This window comes from Notolepis coatsorum, assembly GCF_963971535.1.
Source record: "Notolepis coatsorum genome assembly, chromosome: 8".
In the NCBI taxonomy this organism is placed as follows: Eukaryota; Metazoa; Chordata; class Actinopteri; order Aulopiformes; family Paralepididae; genus Notolepis; species Notolepis coatsorum.
In genome coordinates this window covers 82,596,529-82,610,392 of record NC_140172.1, presented here as the reverse complement: position 1 = coordinate 82,610,392, position 13,864 = coordinate 82,596,529, and the positions used below count along the sequence as shown (strand labels likewise).

Here is a 13,864-nt window from a genome sequence, read left to right as displayed (position 1 = left end):
CCTAAGACTGGTAAAATAGATTCCTTACCCGAGATCAGATGTTATCCAAAAAGATTATTCCAATTCCTGATCGCCATTCCAAAAATCGATCGCTTTTATTGATCCAACGCTACATACTGTAAACACATATTCCACGCTGTTCTGATGGTCCACAATGACTGGGATCATCTCCGGTTACATGCGTAAGAAGTAAAATGTGGATTCCGGATTTTTCTTTTCTCATCCATTTTCATTGAGTCCATTCCAAAAGGGTGCATTACCATCTGGGAGATGATAGGGGGCGGTTTTTTCACATCTGAACTCCTTCAGGGGCTGCATACCAACGGTAGACTCGGTTGATGAAATATGAATTCAGATCGCTAATAAAAAAATAAAACGCTAATAATCGTGGTGGGCATTCAGGTGTCGGGCTGATAACACGTGTTATCACGTTTTGGGCATTCAAAGAGTTAATAGACATAAAAAAGACATGCATTCTAGGTATATATTCCTGCCATTGTCCTTGACCAAGGTACTGGCATTACAACTGGTGTTGGTCCCTGGGTGACAGGCTGTTCCTAATAGTTAGGACAGGTCAATGACGAAGGGGATTAATAAAAGTCTTCTTTCTTCTTTCTTCTATAAAAGACGAGCTGGGGTGCTCCAGTAGCACACCATGTTACCGCGCTGCGTCGCGGGACTCCGTGCTGCGTCACGGATCTGGTTGACTCCGAGTTCGATTCCCGGACTCGCCGTCATTTGCCGAATGTCTCCCCCTGCTCTCTCTCCCGTTTCACCCTACAACTGTCGGTCATGCTTGACCAGAAAAGCGATAAACGCTAAAAAATTAAGTTTAAAAAAAAATAAAAGACGAGCTGCATCTCAAATGATTCCTTAGGGTGCCGGCTTTCCAATGGTTTATGATACTTGTATGTGGCACCTACTGCTTTACCTTGACATTTAGCCTTGAATCACCCCGAATAAGTCCTAGGGGTTAATCAGGCTGATACTTTTGCCCTGTCCCATTTCTCCTCACTAAGCTAAGTGCGCTTGAATACTTGCCCACTTTGGTGATATATTGTGATGTGGGACGTATATACTGTGTGTATAGTGAGTAGGTATTCACATGTCTTGAAAGAATATAAGCTGCAAACTTATATTTTTCCTGGTAAATATCAATGGGTGCTTGTTGCTAATTTGCATATTCTTAGATCCTTGTATCTCAATGAGGGTAAAGGTGTAGAGATGCTGCTAACAGGGTTCGCACAAGGTCCTTAAAGTGCTTGATTTTTGGGGGAAAAGTCGAGGCCTGGAATTCCTTGAACAACCCATTTTTAACAAGGTGCTTAAAAAGTCCTTGAAATTCAGATCAACTATTCGCATTGAAAGTTTTGTTCATCCATGATCAAATTGTTCTGAATCAAGAAATATAATTTTTATTTTAAGTGTAACTAATTGTCGGAAATTGGTTTTAAGCCATAAATATTGTATCAGATTTTCTTTCCTATAAAAAAACAGAATTTAAAAGTGAATTGGATCCTTTTAAATGCCCCTTTAAAATGAAAAATAGTGCTTGGAAAAGTACTTGAAAGTCCTTGAATTTCATTTTGCAATGTCTGTGGGAACCCTGTGCTAAGCCATGTGTCTGTCTGTGTGTGTGTGTGCGTGCGTGCGTGTGTGTGCGCAGGCCACGACCAGGAGCTGACCCACTGCTGCACCCACCCGACCCAGCGTCTGGTCGTGACCTCGTCCCGGGACACCACCTTCAGACTGTGGGACTTCAGGGACCCCTCCATCCACTCCGTCAACGTGTTCCAGGGACACACAGAGTCAGTCAGACACACACACACACACACACACCCACACACGCACACGCTCTTAATGTTCTCACATCAAAGTAAAGGGATTGAGGAAGAGATTTGACATTCACGGGTGTTATCTTTTCTTTTCTTCATGTTTTACATATATATAATATATATATATATATATATATATATATATATATATATATATATATATAAAAATTGCATATATTTGTATATATATATTTGTTTTGTATAGTTTTAAATTAATAAGAAATTACATTTATTTTGAGTAGTGGAAAAGGGGTAGGATTAAATAAGTGTATACTTCTTCCTACTCCTTTTCGAACATGTAAATTCATTGAGTTATGTTCTCTTTTTTTTATTAACCCTTTCTCTGCCACGCTTATGTACATCCTTATACCATCCTCTGCCAGCTCTATTTGTCTATGGAGAAGTTCCCCTTCTTTGCAGGGCTATAACTTTTTTAATTGTATTGCTAAATTGACATTACTATGGCCCATTCAACGTCAATTATCTATTGTTCAGGATGTAGCAACGTTCTACTTTTTCATTCACATATTCATACTAAAATACGGTCTAAAGTATAAATATGTTTTTATCGTTTTCTGCAGCATTCTGCAGAACGTGATTTATAGCCCTAAATGCATTATATTGATGATCAAATACAGTTTGATAGCGATCGGCGCCAGATAAAAAATTTCAAATGTACGTGCTTCTAGAAGTTACTACTCATCATCTGATGTTGACCGGATGGGGGGGGGGGTCGTTTATAATTCCGTGGCCAACGTTAGATGATTCATGTAGTGTGGGTGATATGATCATCAGAGCAGTTTGTATCGAACACGGTAATAATAAACGCTGAAACTTACCCCAGTCTCCTCGGGCCGTTGGGCGATGAGCGTGGAGCAAAAAGATTGCTATTATGGGATGTTGAAATATGCGATCCATTTCCAGGTTGTATAATAGTATATATGTCCAAATCATGTTGTTTATCGAGTTATTGGCAACGGATCGCTATCCATTGTGTCGAGCTCGAGTCCGGACCGAATATGGATGAGCACCAGTTTCCGTTTCCGGTTTGCTGTTTGGGCGATCCGCCATCAGATGGCGCTCTTGAACCGTTGGAGAGTTGAGAGGAGATCAACAGGGGATCTCAAGACTCCGCGGGTGAAATATGATTGCCATCACAGATTTTTGAAATATTGATCTCAATGACGTGTTACGGCGTCATTGGCAGATTACGCATGGCGGAGAATGACGTTACGGCGTCCTTGGCGATTAAAGGGTTAAAATAGTAATTTTTTTTTATTGCTTTTTTTGGCCGCCAACAACGATTTAATATGTGTTTGTCCGCCAATCGAATAACGCCAACCACATATATACGTTATTGGATCGTTATTTCTTTTATTCGCTATTTCCATTCATAAATCACCCAGGATGGCTGTGGTACCATATGCAATATGTCTGAGATAGCAAAGGTCCAATACCGCCGCCTGGTGGTATGCGGCCGATGTCGCACTTCCTTTCTGACTCTGTGTATGACTGTGTAACATTGAAATTCCTCCGGGCAGAGTTTTTGAGTAATGTGGACAGAGGGGTATACCCGATCGCATTGAATTGCTTTCGGGACGCCAGATTCATTATGCTGTGGGGGGTTATGGCTTGGGCCAAATGGACATACGATCTAGCAGATGGCAATCATGCAATCATGCTGATCGGAATGGGAGCGATCGCTATCTGGATCTGGTTTTGTATACGAATAATTTGGAAAGACGTAAACTTCCATGCTGTAGCCAGGATGGAAGTCTCCCACATGGAACGGTTAAAGAGACTCGCTGTATATCATTCGGACGAACAATCGAGATCACAGGTCATGCTGGGGATCGCGCAGGAGATTAAAAGCGTGACAAATCGTGTTTAAATCAAATTGGGGCATTCTGGAAGCATTTCACTGCTGCCTGCTGCACCCCACCGTCCCCCCCCCCTCCCCCCCCCCCCCGTCTCAACTCTGCTGCAGACAGTGGAATTCACAAGTCGGGAGTCGAGAAGATAAGGACTGTACATGGCGTTCCTTTTCCCCAGCCCACTCCAGCACCCCTACCTCCCCCACCCAGGACTTGGCTCGCGCATCCCCCCCCCCCCCCCCTCCCACCCCCTCCAGTCCCATCCCCCAGACGGCATTGTAGTCATAGCCCCACCCACCCCCTCCTACCCCCATCCCCCAGCTGAAGGCATTGTAGTCAGCCCCACCCACTGGACTTTTCGTTTCTATCCCTGACAAAGCAAATACTCATGTGATCTGTATATGTTTATGTCTAAATAAAATCAATCAATCAAATAATTGGAATATTCTTTTTGTAATCTCATCAGCCACAGGTAAGAGCAATTTAACGTCAATTTCAGCTTGGTCTGCATTTCTTTCCTAGCCATTGCCCTGATCAGCGTATGCTGTTGTACTAACAAATTCCGTTATTGACAATGAATTAATCAGAAACGACCCAAAAGAAAATAGGCCTAGAAGCGTGGCTAACGCTAATGGCACGCATACCAGAGGCCAACTGCCTACGAAAACAGGCACAGAGGCACTGAAAGAGGATTTCACCCATCTAATGAACACACTAGACTAGACAAATATCAAGATGTATCCATCAGTGGACCAATTGCATGCTTTTGCAGAGGACAAGAAGCCTTCAGTCGACTCCTTCAGACATTAAGCACCCCCCACAGCCCAAATGGAATGATAAAAAATAATAATAATATTTTTTTAAATATTATACTTTTTTTTATGTTTTTTTTTGTCGTCGACCAATAGTCGACTAACGGCAAATTTTGGCCAATCCTAGTCGACCATCCAAATCCTTAGTCGGGGACAGCCCTAGTGTATAGGGACGAAAGGCCAATGGATTAAGTATAATATGAGTCACAGTCTATTACTGGCTTTCCAGGAATTACCCTAAACCGCTCTAAATCCATACTTATATTCACCACGGTATAAAACGGGAATGTATGGATGGAAAAAAAATCCCTTTTCACATCTTGAATGATAGATACTCGATACCAAATGGGCCATAGTATTGCATATATAGCTATAATATTTAAATAGTTATATCCCTGCAAACAAGGTGAGCGACTCCATAAGTTTAATGCGTTGGCAGCACAGTCATATCCCGTTCCCAACGTGGCGGTCAATGAGTTAATGATTTGGTTTTGTTTTATTTTGTTTGTATTTACATGTTCGAAATAAAGATTTCAAATCAAATCAAGACACTCGTACTGTTTATTCCATCTCTATCGGAATCAAAGCGATATAGCTTGTCTTCTCACTTACACAGCTGCACTCACCACCTCATCTGGACAAACTAAAACAGTCATGAATGTTCATCCACTTCACTTAACCAAGCAAGATAATAATAATTTATATAGCTGCAAGCAGGGCCGGACTGGGGAAATAATTCATACCGGGAGATATAGCGCGAAATATAGCCCCAATCAGGCCACTTTTTAAGCGGGGGGTCTGGGGGTCCCCCACCAGGACATTTTTTGTTACAAAGACTTAATTTCCTGCATTCTGGTGAATTTTAGTGCATGTGAATCACAAACTAATGAGCCAACAATTGCTTATTGCAATTGCAAGAGCACAACATATTTTTCTATTTACTATTATAATACAGTTAACCACTCTCTCCTGTAAGGGCCTTTCTTTTTCTTTGTTTTATCCCTCTCTCCTCCACCCTTTCTCTTTCTTCCACTGTCCATCTTGACATCAACGTTAATTGACCTTCGCTCTACTGTATCTCTCCCGAGTCCCTCACTACCTGGCTCATTGCCTGGCTGTTATTCTGCATCCGAGTGCCGTCTGCCATTCCATTCGCCGCCTCCGCTGTCAATCAGTTGTATCGCCTGGTCCCGCCTCCACCAATCACAAGCGGCAGCACGGCTCCATTGTGTGTGTGTGATCCGCGTGAGGGAGAGATAATTCTCCAACTCTGTCGCAGACAGTGAAATCCTGGTTGTTCCCCACCCACCTAGGTTATCTAACTATCGCGCTGCGCCGCCGCCACAACTAGAAACAATGGCATGGCAAAAAAAAAATTATATATATAAAAAAAAAAAAAAAAAAAAATTTAATCTGTGCAGGCCAGGCCACCGGGAAAACTCCCGGTGCTCCCGATGGCCAGTCCGGGCCTGGCTGCAAGTGGCGATCTGCAGGTTTCAAGCCAGTATTGATCATTAGGTTTTCAAAATAAGTTCACACACGTGGTTCAGCAGTGTTATGAAACATGTCCTGTTTTGTAATGTTTGTATAAGAAAACGTTGACATATAATCCGAATTGTGTTATTCCATGCACATTTTGTACATTTGTAGTGGCCCCTAGTGGTTGATTTGAATGTGATTTTCAGGTCACCCTGCAGATTCCGTGATGATTGGCCTAACAGTCTTAGCCACGCCTTTCTGAAGTTAATTGGTTAATACCGTGAAATGTTTGAAATGTCTTTATTGGGAATAACCCCTCATCTCAAGGGGTTATTCCCAATAAAGAAATTTCAAACATTAATTGATATCTTTTTTAGTTTTCACGGTATTAACACTTTGGCTGCCTAAGGTTAAATTCATGATATACCATAGATTGCCAGCGCTATTTGTCTATGGAGAAAGTCCCCTTCTTTGCAGGGCTATAACTTTTTAAATTCTATTGCTACATTGCCATTATTAGGGCCCATTCAAAGTCCTATATGTATTGTTCATTGTGTAGCAACGTTAAACTTTTTCATTCACATATTCATAGTAAAGTATGGTCTAATGCAGGGGTCAGCAACCTTTTTGACATGGAGTGCCTGTTTGAAATATAGTTGTAACTAGTGTGCCTCAACAATATTCCATGCATCGTAATTTTTTTTCTCATAATCAGGTCTTTTTAATAATAATTTTTACATTATTACATCATTATTGTTGTGATGTATGTGGCTGTTGGTGTGTTACGACCTCACCATTCCTATTCCTGCCCTCTAGGGGGAGGGCGAGCACTTCTTAAGGTGACAGCTCAGCCCGCTTCCGGGTTCGTTGTTATGGCAATAAAGACAGCTACAGCCATAGTCTGTAGTCCCTGTAAACAGCGTATCCAGTGTGATTAATATGCTACCATTGTACCGGGTCACATATATAATAAATGGCGACGAGTACGGTTCATCCAGTGACGGCACTGGTTGAAAAGAATCCACGCTAACGTTTGTTTGATGACGGAACGAGTGGAAGAGGAATCTACACTGACGCCGGTTAGCGAAGGGGCTAACGTCACAGAGGGATGGCTGGTATCATCGGGCATATCGTGGCTTTTGATGAATCGACGGAGCAGTGGCCGACTTATGTGGAATGGTTTGAACATTTTGTGGCTGCAAATGACATTTCCGATGAGAAGAGGCTTCCGGTGTTTTTGAGTCTAATAGGGGCAACAACATACGGGTTACTGCGCAGTTTGATTGCTCCGGATAAACCGGGGGATATAACTTATACTCAGACTGTGCAAGCACTGCAAAGCCATTTTTCTCCCAAGCCCATTGTGATTGCGGAAAGATTTCGTTTCCATAAACGACATCAATCGGAGGGGGAGACAATAGCCCAGTATATTGCGGATTTGAAGAAGCTGTCGGAGCACTGCGAGTTTGGCACGTACCTGTCAGACGCGTTACGGGACCGGTTCGTGTGTGGTCTTCTCAGCGAGTCCATACAGAAGAGACTATTGACCGAGAATGCTCTCACCTATCACAGAGCGGTGGAAATAGCCGTTGCTATGGAAACGGTGGCGAGGGAGGCACAACAGCTCAGCAGCTCTGTAAAAGTGAATGCGATGTCTCTCTCATCTACACCTGGGAGAAAATGCACCCGGTGTGGGAGGACAAATCATGTGGAGAGTGGCTGTTTCTTCAAGGACCAGGCCTGTCACCGTTGCGGTAAGAAAGGCCATATTGCACGTACATGCAGAGAGAGCAAGCAGGAAAATAAAGCAGCAAGTGACACAAGATGGGAGCAAAGAGACAGAGGGGGGATTAACACAAGATGGGAGCAAAGAGACAGAGGGGGAGAAAGGTCAAAAAGGCGGATAAATAAGATGAACACCAGGGGGATGCAGAGTGATACGGGGTCTGATTCAGATGGGGAATTAGCCCTGCACAGGGTGGATGCAGCAGGTGATGTGTCTCAGCAGGGCGGTTCAGCCTCATCAGTGATTTGGGTTAGGCCAAAAGTGGAGGGGAAAATGATTGACATGGAGCTTGACACGGGGGCAGCCGTTTCACTTATATCAGAGAAAATGTATAGTGAAAAGTTCAGTCATATTCGCCTGCGCCACACCCACATTCTGCTGAAAACATATACAGGTGAAGTGATCGCACCAGTGGGGGTGGTAAAGGTGAAGGTTCAAATGAACAGAGACCAAGCACGGCTCCCACTATATGTGGTGAAAGGCGATGCACCCCCCTTGTTCGGCCGTGAGTGGCTGAGAAGAGAGACTGGACTGGAGAGCCATAAAAACAGTTAGATCTGGACAACGCATGCAGGGGAACACGCTGGAAGCAGTGTTAAAGGGGCATGCCAATGTATTTAAGGACGAACTGGGGACATTGAAGGGCTTTGAAGTAGCTCTGACACTCAAGCCCGAACATCAGCCGAAGTTCTGTCAGGCCCGGGTGGTTCCCTATGCACTTAGGCCAAAGGTGGACGCTGAGCTAGAGCGCCTGCAACTGCTAAATGTAATTTCGCCTGTGCAGTTCAGTGAATGGGCGACCCCCATTGTGCCTATCATTAAGAAGAATGACAGTGTGCACATCTGCAGGGATTTTAAAGTGACGGTGAACCCGGCCCTCTGTGCTGAACATTATCCAATACCCCGGATAGAGGATATGTTTGCTTCGCTAGCGGGGGGGCAGCGGTTCAGCAAGCTGGATCTGGCTCACGCATACTTGCAGGTGCCGGTGCAGGAGAGTTCACGCAAATATCTCACCATCACAACGCACAAGGGGATGTTCTGCTATAACCGACTGCCTTTCGGCATAACGTCAGCGCCCTCTATCTTTCAGCGTATTATGGATCAAGTCCTCCAGGGGCTTCCCAATGTGCACTGCTTTTTGGATGACATATTGGTAACTGGGTGTAATGATGCAGAGCACCTGAAGAATCTGGAGGGGGTGCTGGGTCGATTGGAGAAGTTTGGTCTCAGGGCGCAGCGAGGGAAATGTGAGTTTTTCAAGGACTCACTGGAATACCTGGGACATTATATTGACGCCACAGGCCTTCATAAATCCCCAGAAAAGCTCAGGGCGATTGCTGAGGCCCCAGCCCCGACAAATGTGGGCCAGCTGCGCTCCTTCCTGGGATTAATTAATTATTATGGTCGGTTTGTTCAGGACATGGCAACGACACTCAGCCCCCTTCACGCGTTACTACATAAGGGGACACCATGGAAATGGTCACAGGAGTGTGGGAAGGCTTTCTGCTCAGCTAAGGATCAACTGCTCTCGGAGAGGGTGTTGACACATTACAATCCCCAACTGCCAATCATACTGGCGGGTGACGCCTCGCCCTATGGCGTGGGCGCGGTGATTTCGCATGTGATGCCGGGAGGTCAAGAGAGGCCCATAGCGTTTGCCTCCAGGACATTGAGTAAAGCGGAGCAAAATTATGCTCAGATTGAGAGGGAGGCCCTGGGGATCATATTTGGCGTGCGCAAGTTCCACGCCTATCTGTACGGGCGCCATTTTACCCTACTCACAGACCACAGGCCCCTGACTACAATATTGAGCCCCAGTAAAGCTATCCCATCGATGGCGGCTGCTAGACTGCAGCGATGGGCCCTAATATTAGCTGCTCACAACTACACGATTCAGTACAGGGGGGCGGCGGACCATGGCAATGCGGACGGCCTCTCACGCCTGCCACTGCCGGTTGAGCATAAGGACAAACCAGGTTCAGTGGATACGGTACTGATACATCACCTTGAATCGCTGCCCGTATGCAGCACTGACATTCGTAAGGAAACGAGGTATGATCCAGTGCTCGCTCAGGTGATGGACATGTGTTTGTCAGGACACTTCCCTGTGGCGCAAGGGCAGGACAGTGCACTGACTCCCTATTACACAAGAAAAGATGAACTCTCAGTGGTACAGGGGTGTTTGTTGTGGGGAAATCGGGTGATTGTGCCTCCAAAATTGAGACCCCAATTACTACAGGAGCTGCATGCAGGCCACCCGGGAGTAGTTAAAATGAAAGGTGTGGCTCGTAGTTACATCTGGTGGCTGGGGATTGACGCTCAAATAGAACAACAGGCCAGAGTGTGTCAGTCGTGTCAGCGCAACCAGAAATCTCCCGGTCTCTCCCCACTTCACTCCTGGCCGTGGCCAGGCACTCCGTGGCAGAGGATACATGTGGACTTTGCAGGGCCCTTTGAGGGTCATATGTTTATGGTGGTGGTGGATGCTCACTCCAAGTGGCCAGAAGTGAAGCTGATGGGCTCCACCACAACCGCTAAGACTATTCAAGTACTGCGGGGGTTGTTTAGTCGCCATGGATTGCCAGAAGTTCTGGTGAGCGACAATGGGCCGCAGTTTACTTCATATGAGTTTGCGTCTTTCCTCAAGGGAAATGGAGTGAAGCACATGCGCTCTGCTCCTTTTCACCCGGCCACGAACGGTCAAGCGGAGCGCTTTGTACAGACACTAAAACGCTCATTGAAAGCGTCCCGAGGAGCGACGACAGTGCAGCACAGACTGGATTCGTTTCTGCTCAGCTACAGAAATGCTCCCCACGCCACGACTAATGAGTCTCCGGCGGTGTTTTTCCTTCGCCGCCGACTCCGCTCCCGCCTTGACCTTCTCAAACCCAGTGTGGCAGCGGTGGTGGATCAGGCTCAGACAGTCCAGCAGGATCGCAGAGCCCAGTTCGCCAGAGACAAGGACTTTGCATCGGGAGACCCGGTGCTGGTCCGTGATTATAGACGGGGGGAGGATAAGTGGAGGCCAGGGGTGGTGGTCTCTCAGGAGGGGCCAGTGTCCTACACAGTCGGGGTAGGCTCGGGGCATTGGAAACGCCACACAGAACAGATGCGGGCCGGTGACCCGATGCTACTCACTTCAGGGGAGCCTATACCACCAGCCCCATTTGCACAAACTACGACAGCCCTTATGCCAGATCCAGTGACCGTTTCCCCAGCGGGCGGACAGGAGTCCTCCCTAACCGGTCCCTCAGTCACGCACACTGAGGCAGCTGACTTAGAGCCAACCAGAACATCTACAGAGACTAGTAGGAGGTACCCGGTGAGGGTAACTAAGCCTCCTGATCGTCTCACATATTGAGCGGGACGTTCTGACAGTCTCAGTTGGACTATGGGGGTTATTGCACTATTGTTTTGTGGTGTTATATTAGAAGGGGTCATTCAGGGGCACTTTATCACTATATTAGGTACTGGGTTTGGAAGTGGGGACAGCGATACGATTAAGTGGGGAGGAGTGTGATGTATGTGGCTGTTGGTGTGTTACGACCTCACCATTCCTATTCCTGCCCTCTAGGGGGAGGGCGAGCACTTCTTAAGGTGACAGCTCAGCCCGCTTCCGGGTTCGTTGTTATGGCAATAAAGACAGTTACAGCCATAGTCTGTAGTCCCTGTAAACAGCGTATCCAGTGTGATTAATATGCTACCATTGTACCGGGTCACATATATAATAATTGTTGTTGTTATTATTAACAATATTATTATGATGGTTGTATCAACCCTAAATCTGAGTTGGGGGGGGGGGGGAATGCAATGCAGACAAACAGCTGCATACAGTGCGACCATTTCACTCACATTTGCCCATTCATTTTTGGACACATCACACACCATTGGTGTGTGTACTGTACGTGTGCTGTCATAGCTCCACCTACAGGCCTAATGGAGAACACCAGGATGTGAATGGAGGGTGAATGTGAGGTATATCGTGTAAATACGTTTTGATTGATCGCAAGACTACACTGTAAAAAAAATATAATAATAAGTTACCAGAACTTAAAAATATTGAGTTCAGTTACTGTGCATTAAGGTTTTCAGTTTTCAATCCATAATAAGTTAACAGAAAAATAAGTACACAGCCACATTATTTCAACCTAATAAAACTATGTTTATTGTCATTGTTTTAAGAACACAAGTTGACTTGGTAATACTCACATTTTGAGAAAAAAAATGGCTTTTAACATGTGCAATGTTCAATGAAATAGAAAAATAAATAATACAATTTGTTGATTAATCCCACTGGTCACAATGGTGACCGTAATAATGTTTTTGTTATAAGGCTCTGCAAATGTTACTGAATGATGTAGCAATGTATTTCCAGCTAAATTGAAAATATTAAACAAATAAAGGGTCTCAATTAAATATGTGGTAGTAAAAATAACCTGTGGGAGGATTTCAACAAGATAAATGCGACAACAGTGCAAAATATTTCACTATAACATTTCAAAGCAAAAAAAAAAAAAAAAAAATGTATGCTGCCCCCTGTGCCTATGCAAATGCCCCCACGTGCCTATGCATACTGGTACCAGTTCTGAATACTGGTAGATGTAGGCCCGTCCTCTTTATCTATCCACTCGTTTATGGTTAACGGGTATGTCAAATCAAACGTAACGTTGTCCGCAGAGTAGGTCATGTTGACACAGTTTCCGTTTGATGAATGGTAGTTGAAACTTTCTACAACATTCTAAAGCCAGTGCAGTGGTATATTCATGGTGATATCATGTATCATGAATATACTTACTGTTTAGAACGCTCTCGACCAATCACAATGCGTGGTCGGAATTACCTGTTGTATAACAATCCTTATACTAACTTTAATAAGCTTGATCCCATAATGATCCCCAGCAGAATTTGGTAGCAATCGAACCGGAGATGTCTAAATTGTCTTACTCAAGGGGAGTAGTTGGGGGGGTTATGTGCCTTGCTCAAGGGGAGTAGTTGGGGGTTAAGTGTCTTGCTCAAGGGCAGTAGTTGGGGGGTTAAGTGCCTCATTCTCGTCCACAGATTTAAGAAACATGGTTAAAGAAAACTTTTAATTAAAAAACATTTAATTAAAAGATTAAATTACTTGTTAACTCATTCAGCGCCATTCACGAGAAAGGTTGGGTTAACTCGCCATGCGTTGAGCGCCAATCACGAGAAAAGTCGGGTTTTAATTGTTATTTATTTTATTCGCTATATCCATTCATTTTTCATCCATCCAGCCTGATGTTATCATTGGGAATGGGTCTGAGCTTGCAAAAGGCCAATACCGCCGCCTAACGCCTTCCGGCCGGTATTGCACATCATTGGAATCCCTCCCCCTTGGGCTGTACGCTGATCTAAGAAGTCCGGTCCAGGTTTTCCTTCTCGGGCATGCAGTATCGTTATAACACATGGACTAACATGGGTACAACACAGTACGGCTCAATACACACATAAGGGGATGCAGACCAGAGGAAGACGTTTGTCTTGTTTATATCAGGGTCCCCCATTTTCAATTCATAGTGACATTTATGACATACACGACATACATGACATACAGGTATAGTACTGTAACATTTGTGACATAATGATATGCAAATATACAGTACTGTTACCCAGAGATCCTAACAGAAAATATATACATAATGGGGAGGAGACTGTACATTAGTAGACTGTACACCCCTGGAGTTTCTCCACCTGCAGCTTATCTGGCTTCCCCGCGGCTTGACTCAATTGGTGATTGTTGGTGTAGCATTGAGAACACAGATCTGTCCTGGGTTTTGAGCTCATTATCTGCGGAAGAAGTGCTTTCCACAACCGAACAAAGGATCTCTGACCAACAACGCGATATCCCGAAAAGTGTTTTTGTTAGATTGGTAGAATAGAATAGAATCTTTATTGGCATTGTTGGTACAACGAAATTTAGTTTGGAGCATCACCACTGGCATACAAGCATACTGAATATAACATGTGCAAAATAATAATGCCAATAATAATAATAATAATAATAATAATAATAATAATAATAATAATAATAATAATAATATAGTATCAATG

The 13,864-nt window shown here is 44.6% G+C and overlaps 1 protein-coding gene across 2 annotated transcripts in view; it reads left to right on the top strand.

The window, feature by feature from the left end:
* The window catches only part of LOC311233839 (WD repeat-containing protein 37), a 110,993-nt gene that overhangs the window by 76,004 nt on the left and 21,125 nt on the right, over window positions 1-13,864 (top strand). For both annotated transcript variants that reach the window (XM_084320879.1, XM_084320878.1), the window contains exon 11: window positions 1,667-1,808. In XM_084320879.1, the coding sequence (XP_084177005.1) occupies window positions 1,667-1,808 (142 nt within the window). The remainder of the gene's footprint in view (window positions 1-1,666; window positions 1,809-13,864) is intronic.